This window comes from Onychomys torridus, chromosome 20 (assembly GCF_903995425.1).
Source record: "Onychomys torridus chromosome 20, mOncTor1.1, whole genome shotgun sequence".
NCBI classification, from domain to species: Eukaryota; Metazoa; Chordata; class Mammalia; order Rodentia; family Cricetidae; genus Onychomys; species Onychomys torridus.
The window spans coordinates 45,877,774-45,898,808 of NC_050462.1; the positions used below are offsets into that span (position 1 = coordinate 45,877,774).

At 57.3% G+C, this 21,035-nt stretch overlaps 2 protein-coding genes across 8 annotated transcripts; one reads left to right on the forward strand and one right to left on the reverse strand.

Annotated features, from left to right (window-relative positions):
• Positions 1-304: 304 nt before the first annotated feature.
• Positions 305-9,034, forward strand: Arhgap9 (Rho GTPase activating protein 9). Of its 3 annotated transcripts, none has more exons than XM_036169769.1 (16): positions 305-1,413; positions 1,688-1,899; positions 4,058-4,138; positions 4,283-4,387; positions 4,607-4,665; positions 4,812-4,905; positions 5,116-5,211; positions 5,321-5,419; positions 5,581-5,725; positions 5,812-5,922; positions 6,530-6,628; positions 6,755-6,832; positions 6,951-7,004; positions 7,271-7,405; positions 7,985-8,090; positions 8,596-9,034. In XM_036169769.1, exons 1-16 carry the CDS (start codon positions 1,110-1,112, stop codon positions 8,765-8,767), a joined length of 1,950 nt encoding a protein of 649 aa, XP_036025662.1. In that variant the 5' UTR covers positions 305-1,109; the 3' UTR covers positions 8,768-9,034. The 3 variants fall into 3 exon arrangements, with proteins under 3 accessions (XP_036025662.1, XP_036025663.1, XP_036025664.1); XM_036169770.1 differs by lacking the exon at positions 8,596-9,034 and adding an exon at positions 8,411-8,578; XM_036169771.1 differs by lacking the exons at positions 305-1,413; positions 1,688-1,899 and adding an exon at positions 2,687-2,772.
• Gli1 (GLI family zinc finger 1) lies at positions 8,968-20,549 on the reverse strand. 5 transcript variants are annotated; one of them, XM_036169767.1, is made up of 13 exons: positions 20,159-20,549; positions 19,818-19,944; positions 16,997-17,122; positions 16,685-16,777; positions 16,004-16,199; positions 15,629-15,773; positions 15,194-15,283; positions 14,974-15,105; positions 14,508-14,657; positions 12,849-13,013; positions 12,221-12,451; positions 11,321-11,588; positions 8,968-10,875 (listed from the first exon to the last, which is right to left on the reverse strand). In XM_036169767.1, exons 3-13 carry the CDS (start codon positions 17,094-17,096, stop codon positions 9,131-9,133), a joined length of 3,315 nt encoding a protein of 1,104 aa, XP_036025660.1. In that variant the 5' UTR covers positions 17,097-17,122; positions 19,818-19,944; positions 20,159-20,549; the 3' UTR covers positions 8,968-9,130. The 5 variants fall into 5 exon arrangements, with proteins under 5 accessions (XP_036025660.1, XP_036025657.1, XP_036025656.1 ...); XM_036169764.1 differs by having other exon boundaries at positions 16,685-17,122; positions 19,818-19,879; XM_036169763.1 differs by having other exon boundaries at positions 16,685-17,122.
• Positions 20,550-21,035: the final 486 nt, after the last annotated feature.

Sequence of the window (21,035 nt, forward strand, 5' to 3'; positions counted from 1 at the left end):
TCTCCAATTCCGTCCTAAAGCTCACTGTGTAATGAGGTCTGTCCGTCCTCACGGAGCTCATTCCTTTCTGTCATTTATAGCTCCTGACAGCTACTTCCACACGGGAGGAGGTGCCAATCAGTTCTAGTTAAGAATGTAAATCAAGGGGCTAGGAAGATGGCTCCGCAGTTAAGAGCACTGGCTGTTCTTCCAGAGGACCGGGGTTCAGTTCTCAGCACCTACATGACAGCTCACAACTGCCTGAACCCCCAGATCCGGGGGATCCAACACCCTTTTCTGGACTCCTCAAGCACCAGACATTCAGGTGGTGCACAGACAGGCAGACAAAACACTCATACACATGACACAAAAATGCAAATGGACAGAGCTCCACAATAAACCTGAGGACCCTCCAGAAGGCTGATGCAGAGGACAGTGTGTCCTGGATAACCTTGAAGGTGATGCAAGACCCTCTTTGTCTCAGCCTCTCTCTCTTCCCCTCTCACTGGTTCTTACTGTTTATTTGGCTTGTCTGCACAGGAAATGCAAAGGTTTAAGTCTGAGGCATTGGTCACGGAAACACTGAGACCTGTGCAAACTTAAAAAGGGTCGTAAGTCAGAGCCTTTGAATAGTCGCCATCTCTGGTACTTTGCCTCTGTTCCTTTCTCAGCCTGATTCTTCCTCCTCGGGGTCTTTCCGTGCCCAGCTCAGGACTCCCCAGAGCACCCGGGACCGAGTCTTTCTGCCCCTGGAACTTCAGGTGACCTCCGCAAGGCATTTCAAGGAAAAGATTACCAAGCTCAGTCACCTTTTCTGATTTCCTGCCTTGCCAGCCATGAAGGCCTGCTGACCACATCCTCTCTCACCTTATTTATACACTTCCTCATCAGACGTCACGCAGGAGTTCTCAGCCCCCAAACCTGTGCGGATCTCTCCCATTCGGGGCTTCTGATTACCCCCTTCCTTTTCACTCCAAGGGTCCTGTCCACACACACACACACACACACACACACACACACACACACACACACACTCTTAGAGCCATGTCCCTCGGCCTGGAGGCACCCTCTCCTATTTCCTTCTGGAACTCCATCACTCCTTTCTCCCATAGGTGACAGTGGTGGCCACAATGCTCTCGGGCCGGTGGTGGCCGAGTACCTGGGGTGATCTAGGGCTGAGTCTACAAAGCCCTGCTCAGGGACCCCAGCTCTGTGTCCTCTACCCTTTCACGTATACTGGGGCGGATGGCCGCCAGGTGTCTCTGGCTGAAGGTGACAGGTTCCGACTGCTTCGCAAGACCAACTCAGACTGGTGGTTGGCGAGGCGCCTGGGAGCGCCCCCCAGCTCCCGGCCTGTCTTTGTTCCAGCTGCATACATGGCAGAGGAATCACTCTCCTGCCCGAGACCAGCAGGGGCTACCCACAATGCATCCCGTGAGTAAACTGCTAGCCTTTTTCCCCTTTCCCCTTCCCTGGCTTGCGAGAGTGACCGAGTGGGTCTGCCTCTGTCTTCTGCCGACCCCTTGTCTCGCTGTGCTGAGCCCCGTTGTTCTCACACACACTACGGTGGTGTCCCCCTCTACCCCCTCCAGCTCTGAGCGGTCTAGGTCTCAAGCCATTTCCGGCAGCCTTCCTCTGCATTCCCTGACAACTCCTCCAAGGCCCTAATCTGTCATCACCTGCCACTCCTCTCTGTCTCTCTTTCCAGGGACAACGCTGTTTCATGGCTCCCTGGAGGAGCTTGGCCTGTCTCAGGAACCCCAGGTTACTCCCGAGCAGCCTCCTCCCTGTCCCCACAAAATGTGCAGAAGCGTCAGCATGGCCAGTTTGAAGTCCTGCTTCCTGAAACCCCTCAAGGAAGGGCCGAGAGAAAGATCTCTCTCCCAGGAAGGCTCGATGACAGAGGCCAGTGCCGATATGGTGAGTTACAGATCTTCATCAGAGTGTGGTCTGTCAGCTACACAGCAGGGGGCCCTGTTCTGGGCACAGTGGTTAAGAGGACAGACAGCTTCCCTCCCTTGAAGGACTGAGTCTGGGGAGGGTTGACAGTAATCACGGCAGATACCCTGAGGAGGCCGAGGCACACCGAAGAGAGCCTGAGCAGACAGGAAGAATGGCCATAAGCAAAGCAGGGGATGAGAGGACAGCCAGTCACACAGGCCCTGAGGGAATGGGAGTCCAGCAGAACAGAAGGAAGGAAGGGCCAACAGACTGCTTTTTCTCTGGTTCTGACTCCTAGCCCAGGGCAAGGTTTGTCCTCTGTCACGTCTTCAAGTCAGGACACCAGCAAGTTCCCTCTGAAGTTGTAACTCTCTTGCTCAGTGCCCCCATCCCCCTCCGTCAGTTGCATTTTGAGCCAGGGTCTCACTCCATAGCTGGCCCAGCTGAGCTGGACTCCTTAGGTAGGCCAGATGACCTCCAACGCCTATAATCCTCCTGCCTCAGCCTCCCAAGTGCTGGGATTACAAGCAAGCCTGGCCCCCTCTCCTCTCTGTCTCCTGTGGCTAAGAAAATGGTCCTTTCTCTCCTACGCCCCTAGCTCAGCCTCCCACCTCTCGGTGGTGTCCTTTACTGGGAATGATGTGAGGAAGGGGCACTCTCTCTTCCCCACCCCACCCCAAAAGCCTGTTCCCCTTTCCTGCAGCCCCGGGGCGGGGTTGCGTGGGGGAGGGGGGAAGTTGGCAACAGGAAGTGAGGAGAAGAGCAAAGAAGGCTGTGAGGAGAATTTTTAAAAAGCAGCCGGGGACGGGGGTTTCTACCCCGTACCAGGGTCACCCTGGCCCGGAGCTGACCGTGAGTAAATGGGAGATTTGGGAGGGACGGGGGTGGGGGGGGGTGGCGCAGAACAACCACCTCCTTCTTCCCCATTTCCCTAGCAGGCAGGATCCCAGCCCCTCCTGCCAGAGCTCCCTGTGTATTGTAATCTAGTTGGCCTTCTCGATGTCCAGGGTCCCTGGCCAAGACCTTGTATCCCCTCCCACCCCACCCCACCCAGGCTGGATGCCTGGGAGCATCTTTGGACAGGACAGAACTCTAAAGAGAAAGGCTGTGTCTCTTCCTTCATCTATCAGACCATCGAGACATGGACCCCAAGGAATTAGAATTGCCCCAGGAGTCTTCTGCCGGGGAAGTAAAAAGCTGCGGTCCTGATATCAGCCAGAGAAGGAACTTGTCTCCCAGGAGGACAGTTCACACTGTTCTCACAACTTGTCAGGCAGGTCCTCCTGCAACGGAGAACAGAGCTGGGACAAAGATGGGCGAGGACCACACTGCTCTGTCACAATTACCCCCTCTTCACTTCAGACAGGGACTCTAGCTGCCCTGGAACTCTGTAGACCAGGCTGGCCTCGAACTCACAGGGATCTGCCTGCCTCTGACTCCCGAGGGCTGAGATTAAAGGGGTGTGCTCCCATGCCTGGCTTTATGATTATCTCTTGCCCTCTATTCAAACCTAAACCTCATGTTAGACCCCAAAAGCAGCATTGGGGATCATTGGATCTATTTATATGACTGATCCACTTCTCAGTGGGGCCACATTGAATAAATTTATGCGTATGGGTGTTTTGCCAGCCAGCATGTATGTGTGTGTATGGACATGCATGCAGTGTCCACAGAGACCAGAAGAGGGTGTCAGATCTCCAGGAACTGGAGTTTTTAGCCCTAACGAGGATGCTGAAAATCCAACCGCACCCCCCTCTCCCGGCCCCTCCAGAAGGCACCCAGTGCTGTTAACCACTGAGCCACCTGTCCAGCCCCAGAAAACCTGTTCTCTGACCTGCAGCATTGTCTCTTCCATTGGTTATTGGGGACAAGTAGCAAAGCTAAGATTGCTAAGCGGCCCCGACACAGGCTTCAGCCATAACTAAACCCCTGTAACGACCGATTCCCCTCTGGATGCTGCCCCTGTGCCACAGTTACACTCAAGACACCTTCCTTCTGCCTGTCCCACTGTCCCTTCAGCCCCCTTCCCACATTTCTCTCTGGGGCTGTTAGAAGGTCAGAAGAAAGAGAACACCGTGAGAAGTGTTCAACTGTCGGGGTACCATCTGGATTTTGCTTTGTCTCCCCCTAAACCCAGAAACCTGGCTCCATGGAACAGACAGAGACTCTGATTAGGGACAGTGGTGCCCTACAACCTCAGGAATGGCTTGATCCACAGGTGAGAACACTCCCCTTACCTTTTTATGACTTTCCCCTATGTAAGGCTTCTTCTTTACCCACTGTAGCCACACCCCTCTTCCTCTTGGAACCTGGGACCTCCAGACTGAAGGTCCCTCTACCTGTCTCAATCCCCCATCCTCAGGGTTTACCAAGCCTCAGCCGAAGCGGCCCCTGGGGAGACCTCTCAGACCAGCCAACAACAGCCTTGCAATCCTGTCCCGGTCCGCCACACCTGGATGACCCCCATGTGAGTCTTTCCTGTCTCTGAGTGCCAAGATCCTCTCTGCACCGCCCTCCTGACTCCTGCTCCTGGAAAGCATCTTCTTCTTTCTGGATGTTTGCTCTTCTCCAGTCCCCCCGCCCCCCCCACCCTCAAACTTGAACGGACCTCACCCCTTAGAGAGAACCCTTGGCGGCTGTGGGTGGCACAGGGCGGTTTACAGACAATACTCCATACCTTTCCCAGGAGGAAAAGTCAGGCCTGATCAACATGACCAAGATTGCTCAAGGAGGGCGTAAACTCAGGTGAGGACTCAGAATACGCCAGGGGTCTGGGCTGTTGGGTTCCGACAGGGTAGAAAGCGACGGTAACGGCGCCGGGGAGCTCAGGCACCCCAGGTGAAATTCTAAAATGACCTTTCAGCTACCTCCCTCCTCCCCTCCCCCCACAGGAAGAACTGGGGCCCGGCTTGGGTGGTGTTAACTGGCAACAGCCTCGTGTTCTACCGAGAGCGGCCGCCGCAGTCTGCGCCCTCCCAAGGCTGGGTGAGCATCGGCCAAGGCGGAGCAGCAAGGGTTTGGTTGGGGGGTTACTGGTGGGTGCGTCAGGCCCACCGAGGCGGGAGTGGGGGCGGCGAGGAAGGATCTGGAGAGTAAGGTAAAGGAAAGGGGAAGCAGCTCACCCCCCTCCTCCCTCCCGAGAGGGAAGCGGTGAGGAAACCAGCTCTTAGCCTCAGTTTCTCCCGTCCTGGCCAGGCGCCCGCTGGAAGCCGGCCGGAGAGTAGCGTGGACCTGCGCGGGGCGGCCCTGGCTAGCGGGCGCCACCTGTCCAGCCGCCGCAACGTCCTGCACGTGAGCGCCCTGCCGCGCGTCCGCAAAGGACTGGGGGGACGGGGCGGACGGGGGGACCCCAGGGCGCACGTCCCCGCTGACGCCAGCCTTGCCCCGCGCGGCCCCCCAGATCCGCACGGTCCCGGGCCATGAGTTCCTGCTGCAGTCGGACGAGGAGCCGGAGCTGCGCGCCTGGCACCGCGCGCTGCGAGCGGTCATCGAGCGGCTGGTTAGATGGGTGCAGACCCCCGAAGGCAGGCGGGAAAGGGGGACCCGCGTGGGCCCGGGGGAGCGGGGCGGGGCCTCGGGGTGGGTGGAGCCCTGACCTCGGCCCAGGCCGGAATGTGGAGGTGCGGATGTTCTCCCTCCTCATCTCCCGCCGGGGCCTAGGATCGCGAGAACCCCCTGGAGCTGCGTCTGTCGGGCTCGGGACCCGCAGAGCTGGCGGAGCTGAGCGCTGGTGAGGAGGACGACGAGCTGGAGTCAGAGCCGGTGTCCAAGCCGCTGATTCGGCTCAGCAGCCGAAGGATTTCCAGTACGGCGTGGGAGCGAGCTGGCCCGGCTGGGGTGCAGGGGAGGGGTCCTTCCGCCCCCGCTCACTCCCCACCCCGGTTTGGGCAGGTCGGTACGCCGAGGGCACTGAGCAGAAGAACCGCGTGCGGAACAAGTTGAAGCGGCTGATCGCCAAGAGACCAACCTTGCAGAGCCTTCAGGAGCGGGGCCTGTTCCGAGGTCTGCTGGGCTGGATCAGCCCTGCACTTGAGTTACTAGTGTTTTTGCTTTGTGTAGATTTTGGTTTTCGGGTTTTATTACTGTTGAAACATACTCTCAGTATTTATCCCAGCGTTTCCCTCAAATCTGGGCAATCCTCCTGCCTCAGCCTCCTTAGTGTCGTTGGGATTACAGGTAAGAGGCATCACACTGGGTGGTGGCTACACCTTTAATCCCAGCACTCAGGTAGATCTCGGAGTGCGAGGCCTGTCTAGTCGTCTACCAAGCGAGTTCTAGGACAGCCAGGGCTATACAGAGAAACCCTCTCTGGAAAAACCAAAAACCAAAAAAAAAAAAAAAAAAAAGCGCCATGCCAGGACTGAGAGGTGTGTTTTCAGGATCTTTCACATTCCTAATCTCAGCATTAACCAAAACTCTAGTGGGGTTCAAAGTAGAGCTTTGCAGAACCAGTTAGAGTCTAATGACATCCTGCTCTCCCCTACTCCTCATTATTGGAGGAGCAGAGAGCAGAGAACCCCCCCCACGTCACCCCCTGCGGCAGCAGGCCCAGTCTCACGTGGGTACTGGAGACCTTTACTGATCACCTCCCCCTTCACTTGCTCTGCAGACCAGGTGTTTGGTTGCCAGTTGGAATCCCTATGCCAAAGGGAAGGGGACACCGTGCCCAGCTTTGTCCGGCTTTGTGTCGAGGCTGTGGATAAAAAAGGTAGTTTTCTCCAAAGACTCCAAAAATCTCCCCTTGGAAGCCCTAGGACCCCCTCGCCCCGTCTCTGCCCTCAGACCCCTCACACACACACTGTTAGAGTCCTCATCTTCCCTGTGCCTCACCTAGGTCTAGATGTGGACGGCATTTACCGGGTGAGTGGGAACCTGGCGGTGGTCCAGAAGCTTCGCTTCCTGGTAGACAGAGGTGAGAGGACGTGGGAGGAAGTGGTGGACCTAAGAACTCGGCACCTCGGAATTGAGTGTGGTTCTGGGGGTTGGAACAGCATGTCTCAGCTACTGGTCTCTTCTTATGCATGTTACAGAACGGGCAGTAACCTCTGATGGGAGATACATGTTCCCAGAACAGCCAGGACAAGGTACTTACCTGGGAAGCCCCACAGACTCAGGAAATTGACATGCATGCCTTCTTTGTGCTCCATGGATCCCACCCACGCCTTGCCCCGCCCCTGTCCCCACGCCCCGCCCCTACAAAGGCTGTCCCATCCTTTCCATTGTTGGCATGCCCTACTGTGGACCATCACCACATTCTTAACCAGATGTCCCCCAAATCCCTGACCTTTGAGTCTGGAATGTCTCTGTCTCTTCTGAGCCTTCAACCCAAGGAACCTCTTTTTCCTTCTAGAAGGCAAATTAGATTTAGACAGCGCCGAATGGGATGACATCCATGTGGTCACCGGGGCCTTGAAGCTTTTTTTCCGGGAGCTGCCACAGCCTCTGGTGCCTCCGCCACTGCTGCCTCACTTTCGAGACACCCTCGGTAAGGGTCAAGAGCTCTGTGCAGTGCTCCTGACACAGAGGGTCCCGTCCATCCTTATTTACAAGGATGGAAGATAATTTACATGCCAATTCTAGTTGTTTTTGGTGTGTGTGTGTGTGTGTGTGTGTGTGTTTAGAGGGCTGAGCTGGAAAGAATTCTGAAAGTTGAGGTTGAGCTGTGAGTGGAGGGCAGCCAGGTGGTGGTGGTGGCCGCGGTGGCGGCGGCAGAGGTGCACGCCTTTAATCCCAGCACTCAGGAGGCAGAGGCAGGCAGATCTCTGTGAGTTCGAGGCCAGCCTGGGCTACAGAGTGAGTTCCAGGAAAGGCACCAAAACTACACAGAGAAACCCTGTCTCAAAAAAAACCAAAAATAAAAATAAAAAAGAGTGGAGGGCTATGGCTCAGCAGTAAATCGTGTGCTTATCACATGCAAGGCCCTGGGTGAATCTCTTGTACCAAAGGGGGAGGGAAGAGCGCTGGACAAACGATACCGTTTAGTTAATGGGAAAGAGGGAATTTGCCCACCCAGCTGTGTCCCTCCTCCTAACCTCCCTCTCCTGTCCTTCCTGTCGCTCTCTAGAACTTTCTGAGCCAGAGCAGTGTCTCGCTGAAATAAAGAAGTTGGTGGAGCTGTTGCCAAAGCCCAACCATGACACACTGCAGTACATCCTGGGGCATTTGTGCAGGTCAGGAAGACACAACAGCCTGGTTCGTGCTGGGGAGGCTGGAGTGGGCGGTCTGCGGGGCCTCTGATCAGGCAGCCTGGAGATGGGGCACACCGACATGTGTCCAAGCCGAGCATTGCATGGGGAACCGGGAATGCTGTGAGAGAAACAGGGTATTCTCTCTCCCTTCCCTGGCCTTCGTCTCCCACGGGGCAGGGCGGCTTGTTTAGCTGAGCCGCACTTGGGTACGCTTGAGGGCAAGCCTCCCACTTTGTGAGAGGATGCTAGGGCTTATCCCTGGAGCTGAGACCCAAGCAGTTCTAACCCGCTTGTGCCTCCAGATTGTATCCTGAAGGTTTCTCTCCACCGGCCCGTCCCTGATCCTCTTTGGGTCTGTACTTGGTTCCTTTAGCAGCACGTGGAGGGATCCCAGAGTGATCTCTGCCCTGCTCAGACCTGATGGAGCTGTACTGGTTTGTAGTGAGTAGCTAGTGCCTATCTCCCCTTTCCTTGGCTTTGTCCTCAGGGTGATTGCACATGCAGATAAGAACCGAATGACTGCCCACAACCTGGGAATTGTGTTTGGACCAACACTGTTCCGACCTGAGCAGGAGACCTCGGACATGACGGCCCATGTATTCTACCCTGGGCAGCTCATCCAACTGATGCTCAACAACTTTGCTAGCCTCTTCACCTGACTTGGGCGAGAAAAAGGAAGACATCTCCTGTGATTGGTCAGCTAGTTTTCTGAGAGGGATGAAGACATCCCATAACCTCTCTCCCAGAGGACACTCTTCCACATCCTGAGTCTCACTTGAGCTGCTGGATGTGGGAGTTTTCTGAAGAGGAAGGTGTATGAACCCACTTCCACTCTCCCCAAGCTGACGGGAACAGGCACTTGTTCTCAGCATTCCTTTATTGTCAGGAAACTGTCATTATTAAAGGTTTGTTTTTTCTGGAACATACATAGACTAAATACAGTCCCCAGCCCAAACCTTCCGTCCCTGGGCACCTCGTGTAGCCATCTAGGAAACATGATCTGGTTGGGATTCCTTATCCTTTTAGGCACTAGAGTTGAGGAATTGTGTCTCTCCGGGCAGAGACCCCAGTAGGACACTCATGTTACCCACTGCCATGTTGAGAGGTCCAGAGGGAGGTGGGGTATTTTTAGAGCTGTCCCCTTGCTCATGGGAAGGAGGAGGACTCAGCCCCTGGGCCTCATCCAGAATAGCCACGAAGTCCAGCTGAGTGCTGTCCAGGTCAAGAGAGTCCAGAGGGTTGGACATCTGCCCTTCTGGGGGAGGGTACAAGGCAGGGCCTGCACCCAACCTGCCCACTTCAGGGTGTCCACAGCTAGGGTTGGTGCCCCCCACCTTGAGGGGTCCATAGCAAGAGGGCAGTGGGGGCAGAAGCCGGGGTGGTGCTGCTGCCGGCCTATGGGAAGGCCGGTTTGCCCCCACTGCCAAAGTCTCTTGGCACGGCGAATGGACGGGAAAGGAGCCTGACTTGTGATTGGCCAAAGTAGGTGCAAAGCCCGATCCGTATGTAGCTGCTGGCCCTTTGGCAGGGCTTTGGTTAGCTTGGGAACCGCCCAGAAACTTGGAGCTCTGGTAGGGAAGTTCCTGGTCGGGGAGCCCTCCCCGGCCCTTGCTCCCCCACGGCAGCTCTTGCTGGGACTGGACGTAAGTACACACGAGCTGAGCTTTGAGCTGCCCTGTGGAATGAGAGGGGGGGTCGAAATCGAGGCCAGGCCTGTGTTCTGACGGAAGATAATCATGGGGAGGCCGAGGATATGGACCCGACTGGGGATACTGGGAAGGAGGGGGTTGGGGATAATGGGAAAATGGAGGTTGTGGGCCTGGGGACCCCTCACTGGGGTGGGCATTGAGGCAGGGTGCCAGTCCGGTGGAGTTGGACCCCACGGGGCACCCTTGTTCTGGTTTTACCTGCACTTGTCCATAATGTTCAAGTCTAGGGCACTGGCTATAGGCTCCACTTGGAGCCTTAGTGCCCGGATACATCCCAGAATGGGAAGGAAACTCACTCCATGTTTCCGGGGTGGGGTCAGGATAGGAGCCCTGCTGGGCACAGTGGCTAGGGCCATAGTTGGTCAGTGAACCAGTCCCAAGAGGCAGGGAGCCTGGACCCCTAGCTCCATAAAGCTCAGCCGCCATTCCCTCAGGTCCCCCGTATCCCAGACTATCAGCAGATGAAAGGTCCACGTATGGGTTCAGACCATTGCCCATCACGGAAGTTCCAACTTCTGGCTCCTCCTGTAGGCCTCTGGTATCCATAGCAACATTTTCAGTGATGCTCGGGGGCTGTGGTGAATAGACAGAGGTAGGGAGGTGGGGATCGAAGCCCCGTCCGGGCGCCACACCAGGGGGCGTGTGGACACATCCCAGGCTCTTAAACCGTTGGACCCTGGCTGGAGCAGGGTAGTCGGCAGTCCGGGCTGGGTCACTGGCCCTCCGGGTGACCCCTGCGTTGGGGTTGTATCCTGGATACTCAGCTCGGCTTCTCCAAGGAGGTACAGGAAGAGCCCCCATCCGATCCAGGCCGTGGGCTGCCGTGGGTGGGGTACCACGCCCCCTGGCTGACGCATATCTCGCGCGGAGCATGTAGTGCTGGGCAGGTGTGAGGCCAGGTAGGGTGGACACCCCGTTGTCCGGTGGGGATCCAGGAGGGAAAGGGGAGGCCAGGGAGGAGCGGCGGCTGACTGTGTAAGCTGAACTGATACTGCTGGAGCTGGGGCTGCGGTGGTCAAGGGAGCCTGGGGGGCCCAGCCGGCGGGACACGGGTGTGCCTGCAGAGGACAGAGAAAGGGCAGGTGGTAGGGAGCCCCTGTGGTTCCCACCCTGCTCTGACCCAGAACCCCCATGTAAAAGAGTCCTAGGCTTCTTCGCCCTAACCACGCTGTCCCCTTCCCCCACACTTATTCTGTTTCTGCTTCCCCAAAGGATTCCAGGCAGTTAGTTTTGTACAGTGCTGCACAGTTTAGAGACAGCATGTCGTGGATGTATCGAACACTCTTGCTGCCCCAGCCTCCACAGTGGTGGGATGGCAGGTGGACAACCACCAGGCCTAGATATATAGGGATGGAAGGGAAAACATCTTCAAGGAAGGGGAATATTTCTCAGATGATGAAAAGAGATGCCATGTGGCCACTCAAGGGTGACCTCGTCATCTCAGCTTCAGGACAGACGGATCCACAGCTGAGCTCAGCCACACTTCCCACACCCAGGTCTCACCAGCATGGGTTAAGCTGGGCAGTTTAAGACCACGGGATCCTACTGGCCGGAGCTGATGCAGCTGGTCCAGCCTGAGGTTCTCCAGGCGGTGAAGAGTAGAAATTCCAGTGCCAGCAACACAGGGGCCTTCATCCAAGCTGGACAGGTCCTCAGTGCTGCCCCCTGCGTTGCCGGTCATTTCGACCCCGCTGTCAGTATTGGCCGCGCTGCCTGCTGGGGAGTGGTCACTGCTGCAGGAAGACTGTGCCCCAGGGCTCTGCTGTGGTTTCTGTGAAGCGGGATGAGAGTGGAGGGTGGCACCCTCCCCCACTCCCTCTCGGGGAGTGGCTGAAGCCTGTGTCCCAGTGACTGCAAGGGCTGAGGACAGGCATACAAGGGTAGAGAGGACTGAGCAGGCAAGAGGTCAGGGTGAACTAGAGGAAAATGGGAAGGGTCCCTGCTGGAGTCCAGACTCCCAGGGCTCCATTCCTGCTTAGTCCTATGACCCTGACAAGCTGTCTTTGCCTGCTCCCTCTCTTGAAGAATACACGAAATACACACGCCTAAGGCTCGGAACTATATAGTTAAGTGCTACTTAAGAGTGAGTCCATAGGGGGCTGAAGATTTGCTTAGTGGTGGAGCATTTGCCGACCGTGTGTTCATAGTCCAAGCAGCCACACCCCTACACCCCCCCCCCCACACCCCCACCCCTGCAAAATGAATGTGTTGGACCAATTAAACAACTGACAATTATAACATCATCCTTAGACCTGGGGGCAGCCACGGGGAAACACCAGAACTAAAGACAGGCAGGCTGGCCACAGGAAGACTGTATATAGGAGAGGATGCTTCTAGAAAAGGCTAGAAAGAGGTCAGCAGGGCACGATGGGGTATGGAGGCAGGACTTCCTAGGGGGCTCACCATGGCACCCTCGGGCACAGTCAATCTGCTCTCTTCCCTGATGGATCCCCCTTCCCTTTCTCTCTTGGGCTCCACCGTGGACAGGGACGGTGCCCGTGGCAAGGGGCCGTCGCCTCGGTGCCGCTTGGTCACATGGGCGTCAGGACCGTGCACTGTCTTGACGTGTTTGCGGAGTGAGCTGGGATCGGTATAGCGCTTGGTACAGCCGGGGAGCTTACACACGTACGGCTTCTGTGGAGTAGAGTTGCCAAGCCGGAAGGCCCGGGGTTCAAGTAAGGGGAATTCTAAACCTCGGGTGGAGTACATCAAGAGAGGCTCATAGAAAGACTTAACAAACAGATGGTGCGGGCCCATGGAGAAAAGAGGTAACACCCCGCCCCAGGCTGAGAGGCCACATACATTCAGAAGTTGAAGGGGTCAGGGCTCTACTTTACACTGACCCTTTGGATGGCTAGCCCAAAGAGTGGCAAGGACAAAATTATTGCTTTCAGCAAAGTGTTTCCCGTATGGATTACACAGAAGGGAACTCCCCGCTGGAGTGAGTCCTGGGTTAAGGGGCTCTTCACGGGGGCACGCACTCAGGGGGTAGCGTCTCACGTGGGAAGAGTCCAGTAGTTCGGGCATTCACCTCATTGGAGTGCGTCCGATTCTGGTGCTTGGCACGGTCACTGGCGTTGCTGAAGGCCTTGCTGCAGCCTTCGTGTTCACACATGTAAGGCTTCTCCCCCGTGTGCGACCGCAGGTGCGTCTTCAGGTTCTCAAGGCGGGAGTATGACTTCCTACAGCCTTCAAACTGGAGGTGTGAAGGGGCCAAGCAACACTCCTCAGACAGGACATGGGGATGTAAGGGTTCACACCGGAGAATATGAATGAAAATGGGAGGGGGGGACATGGGGACCTACGAGAATCCCAGGATTCGGGCACAAGGGCAGATGGGAGCTAAAGGCGGAGGAAGCTGGAAACCGCTCAGGGTAGGGGACAGCGGTGAAGTAGGGAGCCTCTTGGAGCAGGTCTCCTGCACAGAGCTAGCGTGTCCTAGAGTGGCGTCTGCTGAGGGTGGGGCTTACGTGAGTGTCCTCCAGCGATGATGCAGGGCCTATCCACAAGCAAGGTGGTAGCAAGACTACTAAGGAGCCCACAATGAGGGATTCAGAAATACGTTTTCATTTATTTTATTATTATTTTTGGTTTTTAAATGATTTATTTATTATGTATGCCGGAAGAGGGCGCCAGATCTCATTACAGATGGTTGTGAGCCACCATGTGGGTTGCTGGGAATTGAACTCAGGACCTCTGGAAGAACAAGCCAGTGCTCTTAACCACTGAGCCATCTCTCCAGGCCCTGCCATCTATTTCTTTATGAGACAGAGTCTCATTGGGTCGCCCTGGCTGGCCTGGAACTCATCATGTAGACCAAACTGGCCATGAACTCACAGAGATCTGCCTGCCTGGCCACTTTAGTGCTAGGATTAAGGGTATGAGATGAGGCTTGTTTTTGTTTTTTTGAGATAGGGTTTCTCTGTGTAGTTTTGGTGCCTTTCCTGGAACCCACTCTGTAGCCCAGGCTGGCCTCAAACTCACAGAAATCCACCTGCCTCTGCCTCCCAAATGCTAGGATTAAAGGTGTGTGCCACCACCGCCCGGCATTTTTGGTTTTTTGAGACCTAGCCTCAAACTCTGTTTTTTAGATTTATTTATTTATTTATTATGTATACAGTGTTCTGTCTGCATGTATCCCTGCAGGCCAGAAGAGGGCGCCAGATCTCATCACAGATGGTTGTGAGCCACCATGTGGTTGCTGGGAATTGAACTCAGGACCTCTGGAAGAGCAGTCAGTGCTCTTAACCTCTGAGCCATCTCTCCAGCCCCTACCCTCAAACTCTTGATCCCCCTGCCTCAGCTTCCCAAGTGCTAGGGTTACAGGTGCATGCCACAATACCAGGAACATATTTTAGAGTTAGCAAGATGGCTCAGTGAATAGAGGTGTCTGTGGCCAAGCCTGACAATCTGAGTTTGATTCCCCAGGACCCCCATGGTGGAAGGAGAGAACCGGGTCCTGCATGTTGCCCTCTGACCTCCACATCCACACCTCGGAATGCAAGCCCCCACCCCATAAAATTCAACTGAAAATATTTTAATGCATATCAGTATGTTCCTCTTTCTATCAATGCAGTCTTCAGCAAGGTTTTTAAACACTCACTTATGAAGGAAGGGACTCTGGAGGCAAACGTCTACCTTGGGCCCTACCTTGATTTGGCACCAATATGGGGAGGGACGGGTGCCTCACCGTGCACTTGTGCGGCTTCTCGCCCGTGTGTCTGCGCATGTGCACCACCAGCATGTACTGGGCTTTGAAGGGCCTCAGCTCCCTGGAGCAGCCTCCCCAGTGGCACACAAACTCCTTCCGCTCCCCGTGGATGTGCTCGCTGTTGATATGCTGAGGAGGAAGAAGACGAGGCTTTCCCAGGTTCCCGATGCCACCCAAGCCCGAGACATATCCCTTTCAGCCCTCTGTTCATCCTCAGCTCCGCCTCTTAGGGGAGATAAGATTCAGGAAGGCGGCACATCCCACATCTCAGGTCTTCTAGCCTTCTAGAGCAAAGCTACTCAGAGCTTTGGTATGCAGGTCTGAGCATGCAATCTCTGACCCCAGTACCCTTGAACCTCCTGCCCTCCGCCCTCGGGGAGACCATCATGCCCCACTCAGTCTCCTCCAGGCTCCCACCAACCATCTGTTACGCCCTGGGGCTCACGTGCACCAGCTGCTCCTGGGAATCGAACTCCTGGCTGCAGCCATCCCAGCGGCAGTCAGTCTCATAAACAGACTCAGGCTCAGGTTTCTCTTCCAGGTCCTCCCGCCCATCCAGCATCCCCAGCAGGGGCTCCTAGGGCAAAGGGGACAACCTCAGGGTCACAGGTGGCGCGTTTTGTTTTGCTCAGATGCCACAGAGAGAGTCCTGCCCATCCCCTTACCTGTGTGCCTGTTGAGTTGGGGCTAGACACGTCACCTTCCAAAGGCTCCTCTGGGCATTTGCCCACCAGCATGTCCAGCTCTGACTTCAGCTTTCCCAGGGGAAGAGGTGAGGGTAATGAGGATGGAGCAGTCAGGAGGAAAAGCTTGCCAGGTCCTTCTGCCCTACGGGCCCCCACCCAACTAGCAGGAACCCCATGAATGTGGATGGACTTCCTCCACGGCCTGCACTGGTGAATGGGATGAACAACAGGGTGCTCTCATCCGGGAGAGCCTGGGTCAGCCCGGAAGGGTGAACCTACCATCCATACCTCTACCTTCTTAGTACCAAAGGCTTTTATGTCTACCGTCTTTCTTCACCTGCCCCGCTGCTAAGTCGCCCGACCACCCACCTATCCTGAGATAGCCAAGTAGGATGGCAATGTGGAGAGCGGCACCTGGCAGGTCGGACGTGGTCCCCGGGACTGAGGGTGCAGCATCATTGCACCCCGAGAAGAGTCATGTGGAACACAGGGCTGGACTCCATAGGACGGCGAAGTCCCTTTTTGGTGACTCATCTGGGATGGGAATCCTAGAGATGGACTAGGAGAAGAGGAGGCTGTTATTTAAGACCGTCAGTTATCAGAGTCTCTGCTCTACTCCGTGGGTTTCTGGAAGGCCTGGTTGAGTAGGCCCCAGGGAGTTCCTGAAAAGGGTTCCAATGCTTTGGGAAGGTTAGGGATTCAAGTTGGGTTGGAGGTTTGAAGGGTTGGAGTCTTCTAATGGGTTTCAGTACATGTGTTAGGGGTCTCTTAGTGTGAGGCTGCCAGCACCTCATGGTGCCAATGGAGAGATGGCCGTAGGAGCCTCCTGGAGATGTGCAACGTGAGTTGATGAAGGCCACGAGGGAGCTGGGTGAGGTACGGATAACTGTTTGTAGATCCAGGCTGGCGTCGGACAGAGGGGAGATGGAGAGCGCCCGCTTCTTTGTCAACCTCACCGAACTCCGGGGAGGAGGAAAAAGCGGCCCTAGGGCAGGAGACAGGAGGTGAGATACAGCAGAGGGGGCTGGAGAGATGGCTCGGTAGTTAAGAGCCCTTGCTGCTCTTCCAAAGGACTTGCGCTGGGTCTCCAGCACCCACGTCAGGTGGCTCATAAGCACCTGTAACTCTAGCTCCAAGGAAGGCCCCACACCTTTGGCCTCTCGGGGCACAGCACTCCCATGTGCAAACCCACACAGACAGACAAACGCACACATTGTTTAAAAAATAAAATTTACAAAGAAAAAGAATCCAGTAAAAGTGCATGTCTCCGTGCACTCAGTAGGTGGCGCCTGACTCAAAAGAGCAAAATGGTGGTTTTTTCTGCCTTGCTCTACCTAGGACCTCTTGGTCAATCTCTTGGTCAGTCTCTGGACATCTCCTCCAGTGAGTTTGGTCCTTGCCTCCCCACTTCCTCCTTCAGAACAAGTCCCAGAGTGGCAGAGAGGCGAGAGAGATTGCCCGGGTCCTCACCCTCCGTACAGCCGCTGGTCTCTCTGGCAGACCCATAGCCCTGGGGCCCTGACATAAAGTTGGCTTGGTGGCAAAAGGGTAAGCCAGAACATCCTGGAAAAGAGAGACAGGTGGAGTGGGGCATTTGGATGGGGCGGCGATACGGGGCGTACCTTGAGACCCCACGTAAGCTATGATCCCAGACTCCAAGTATGGGGTCTCGAAATTGTCCTGTAGGTAGCAAAGTAGCGTGGGGCAGGTTGGGGGGGATCCTGGAACTAGGTGAGAGATCTGCCGAGTCCTCAAGGCTCAGGGACTGGTAAACACACTCACCTTCCGTACCCATGCTGGGGACCCCTTGGCTGGGGAGGGGTCGGAGACAGCAGGGCTCACCATAGGTATTGACTTGTGGTGGAGTCATGGAGTTGAACATGGTGTCTCAGGGAAGGATGACGGAGACTGCAGAAAGAAAAGCAGACCTGCCACGTTGTAAAGACGGTGAGAAGCAGAAGACAATCTCGGTGGGCACAAAACCACAGGCAGCCCCTTGGGCCCCTAACCTCTCTCTCAGAGATTGGTTATGGCAATCAAGCTGAAAACAATGCCATTCAGCAGCGTTAAGAAGAAGCATCCCAAAGAGCAGGCAGAAGTAAGTAGTCTGTGAAGTCTTAGGGGTCTTCTGGGGGGAACTGGGTAAGAGCCTCACGGTCTGTGTATGCACATGGGAAAGTTATCTCTCTTGATCTAACATAAATTCCAGGAGATTTAATGCCATGATCCCTCCACCCCTTCTTGTTCTGGCCACGGCCAGCTTTGAAGGTGTGATGGGGAAATGCCCAGGGCTGCTTGCTCGCTCTGTCTGAACCCCAGCCCAAGAACGCATATGCAATCTCTCCGGTGTCCAGGAGAGGGAGACCTCGCTTCAGTCCAGAGGAGCTGGTGGGGCCAGAAGAGACCAAAAACGATCTGTCCTCTTAGAGAACTGTGTGTGGGAGGGAATAGGGCTTCGGAGCAGCGCGTCTCCCGTCTGCTGAGCAAAAAGGATGGGGGCTAAAGTCATTCCGAGGCGGCTTGAACCTGCGCCTACCTAACCCTTTTGGTCTGGGGGCGGGAGCGGGGGGCCTGGAAAAGAACTTGGAGGATGGGCTTGATGAGCAGGAGAGCAAGGAGCTGGTGCGAGGTCCAGCTTTCCTTCCCTCAGCCAGTTTCCACTCCAGTCCGCGTTTTTCGGTCTTCCGGGAGCGGAGGGTGGGGTGGGGCGGGGTGGGGTGGAGAACCACCGGGAGCGGGGCCGGCCGGCGCGGTGGGTGATCCCGGGATGCTGGGATTTAGGGTGAGGGCGGGGCAACATGGGGAACGGAACCCGGACCCTGCGACCCAGCCAGCCCAGGCGCCGTGGCCTGGGCCGTACCTAGGCTAACTCCTCCTTTCCCAGCTGGGCCCCGGATCCCGCATCCAAGACCTCCCAACTCGACCTTGGCACTACGGTGGGGGGCGGGGGGGGGAGGGGGGCACAGCTGGCTGGCAGCTGGATGAGGGGGCATGTCTCCTGCCTCCTCCGCTGTGACTCATTCACGGGGAGGGGGAGGGAGGGGCTCGCACGCGGCCCCCGGACACTAGAGGCTCCCTCGACGGTGTCACGCTTAGCTTCTTGTCGCCATGGCCTGGGCGCCCCCCGGGAGACCCGATGGACACGGGGCGAGAGCCCTCCTCGCCCACGCGCGCCACAGCCTCCACCTCACGCCTCCCCTCTCCCATACCAGCTAGCAAAGGCGTCGCTGGCTTTGCCAGGTTCGGTGAAGGTTTTCTGGGCGGGATGGGGCAGAGAGCGCTCAGAATGATTACCCTGCCCATAAGAGACCCGGATCGTGGCCAGTGTCTCTTTTCCCCGAGTCCCCTACGTCCGTCCGTACCCCTGCTCCCCAACTCCCAGGAGCCGGCCCCACCCCCTTCTCCCGGTCCCGCCTTCCCCGCCCCCGTGCCTTCTCGGCCCACCCAAGTCGCCGCCGCAGGCTCCGGCTGCAGACGGCTCAGCTTCCCCCGCCCGCCTGGGGAGCCCAGAAAAGCGAGGGAGGGAGTGGGGGGGTGAAGGGTGGAACATTCTTCCCTCCTCTCAGCGCATCCTGAGAGCAGGCGGCGGTGTCCCGGGGTGGGGTGGGGTGGGGGGGGGGGCACTATTGGAAAGTGGGGTCCCGGTAGTGGAGTGGGACAGAAGAAACCAGACACCACGGAGAAAGAAGCGCCGGGGTAAATAAGGTGTGCATGGAGAGGACACCTTGGGCTCCCGGACTATCCCGGCCGCCGGCTTCCTAAGGGTTAACCCCTAGAGACCCCCGGGAACCCCCTAGTGACGTCAAGGGCGAGTCGGAGACGTCCGTCCGGCGGGGATGCCCAGGGAGATAATGGGGGGTCCTTCTGAACCCCGCCCCCTGGGGAAAAATCACCCGCGCTCCAGAACTTCGCTCCCAGCAAGCTGCCCATCTTATCCCCCAGCCCTGGAAGGAAAGACCGACGCCGTGAAGTCCCCGGTCCTCCAGACATCCCCAACCCTCGGCCTCTGTGGAGTCCCCTCTCCTTGATCCTGTCCCCAAAGCTAACTGTCCTGGGTGGATTGTTTCAGGGTCACGGGGCCTGAAAGCGGCTTCGGAGCGGGGAGCGAGGGCAGGCAGGGTGGTCTAAGCCAGAGGAGGGGCCTCGGTCCCCAGCTCCCGTTCGGGCGGGGGGCCAACCGGGATACACAGGCTGGCAGTGGCCCGTGGCCCCGCTCTGCCCCAGCAGGGGTCTCCCGGCGCCTGGCTTCAGCTGCCCCGGTGGTCCTGGGGTCAGAGGGTCAGGACAGGGTCTCCCCAGCTCCTGCGCCCTGCCCACACAGCCCTCGGGACGGAGAAGCACCCGTTTCCTAGGGATTTTTCCTAAGGCCTACACGACACGTTCGGAAACCCACCCCAGCTTCCTCCCTAGTCCAAAAACACTCCTTCGCCCCCAAACCCAAGCCCCCACCGGGACATCTGTCACAACACACAGGTCGAGAGTCCAGTGCCAGCCCGGCCCCCCGAGCACGGCGGTTCCCACCCCGCCGAGCGAGCGCTCCCTTCTTGGCGGTGGGTCCCCTCTTAGCCACACTGACGTCTTCCAGCGGCGCGCGGGGACGCACCTGGGGTTCCCTCTACCGCGCAGACCTCCAGCTGGCCGTCCCAGCAGCCTCTTCATGCCAACCTCAAGAGAGGGAGAGATTTCTAAGAGGTGGGAGGGCGCAGACAAAGGGACCCGAGACAGACAGACTGCCAGGAGAAAAAGGAGATACGGAGCAAAAGGGGGCACCCATTAAAGCAGGACAAGGAAAACACCCAAACTTCCTACCAGCTCGCCCCAGTCTCTCCCACCCCAGCCTGCCCCTGCACCCCAGGTCTCCCGGTGGGATAGGGGGGTAGAGCATCCCCGCAGCCCCCTCCCCCATCGCTCCCAGGTGGTCTCCCCTCCGGCCCCCCCTCTCACCTCCGTCGGGGCGCAGGGCTCGGGATGCGTGGTCCAGGGTTGGAAACTGGGCAGGGGAGGGGGGTGTGCGGCGGGGAGGGGGGGGCGACAGGGCCACGGCAGCGCAGCTTCAATGCCACCCCCCCCCCCCAACCTGGCCCCCAGCCCTCCCGCCGGCCCAGCCCGCCGGGCCGCGAGCCGGGACCACCCGCGAGAAGCGCAAACTTTTTTTTTTTTTTTTTCTCCCTTTTGCAAAAACTTTTTCTCGCTCTTGCCACCGGCGCGCCGCCGCTCTTCCCGCTCACTTCCAATATCCTTCCTTCAGGCCGTTCTAGGAGATGAGGTGGGGTGGCCAGAAGTTAGAGAGGGGGTGCCGGGCTTATGGCACCCCCAGGACCCCCAGGATCCTCCCCCTCCCTTGAGGGACCCTATACTGCCTACTACTCCCCCCCCCCAACACGCTTCTCCTGGTGGGCAGCAAATCCCGGCGCGGATCCCAGGATCGGCTGTCCACGAAGAGGACCTGAACCAGGGCCAGGAAAACATTGGGGGAAAATACTGCGCGGCTGCAGGGGGGTGGAGGTGGGGGTGGGTGGGTGGGGTGGGAGTGGGGATGGAGAAGCTCGCCCCAGAAAGTTAACTTTGGAGGTACGGCCGTCGGCTTTCCTAGGTCTTAACTGAGCATTCTCCATGCTGTGTGGTCTAATAGGCCAGCCTCGCTCTTGGATTGGAACGCGGAGGATTTGGGAGAGTTGGGGTTTGGGCAAAGGGAGTTGGGTTGGCTATGGGGTGCGGCCCGAGGAACATGAAAGAGGAGCATGGGCTCAAGTCCTAAGTGCCAGGTGTGTGTGCACAGATCACCGAGGCGTCCTCTGTCCATAAAGCACCTCAACCTTCC

Bases quoted from the DNA above. Each gene is read 5' to 3' on its own strand.
- Gli1 (XM_036169766.1), bottom strand. From the start codon at position 17,096: ATGTTCAACTCCATGACTCCACCACAAGTCAATACCTATGGTGAGCCC. The intron at 11,589-12,220 runs GTGAGCCCCCTA...CCCGCTTCACAG, and splicing joins CTGTGCCCGAGGGTGCCATG to AAACCACAGCAGAGCCCTGG. The intron at 10,876-11,320 runs GTGAGACCTGGG...TGTCCTCTGCAG, and splicing joins GCCCAGCTTAACCCATGCTG to GCACACCCGTGTCCCGCCGG.
- Arhgap9 (XM_036169769.1), top strand. From the start codon at position 1,110: ATGCTCTCGGGCCGGTGGTGGCCGAGTACCTGGGGTGATCTAGGGCTG. The intron at 4,666-4,811 runs GTGAGGACTCAG...CTCCCCCCACAG, and splicing joins CAAGGAGGGCGTAAACTCAG to GAAGAACTGGGGCCCGGCTT. The intron at 5,923-6,529 runs GTCTGCTGGGCT...CTTGCTCTGCAG, and splicing joins GGAGCGGGGCCTGTTCCGAG to ACCAGGTGTTTGGTTGCCAG.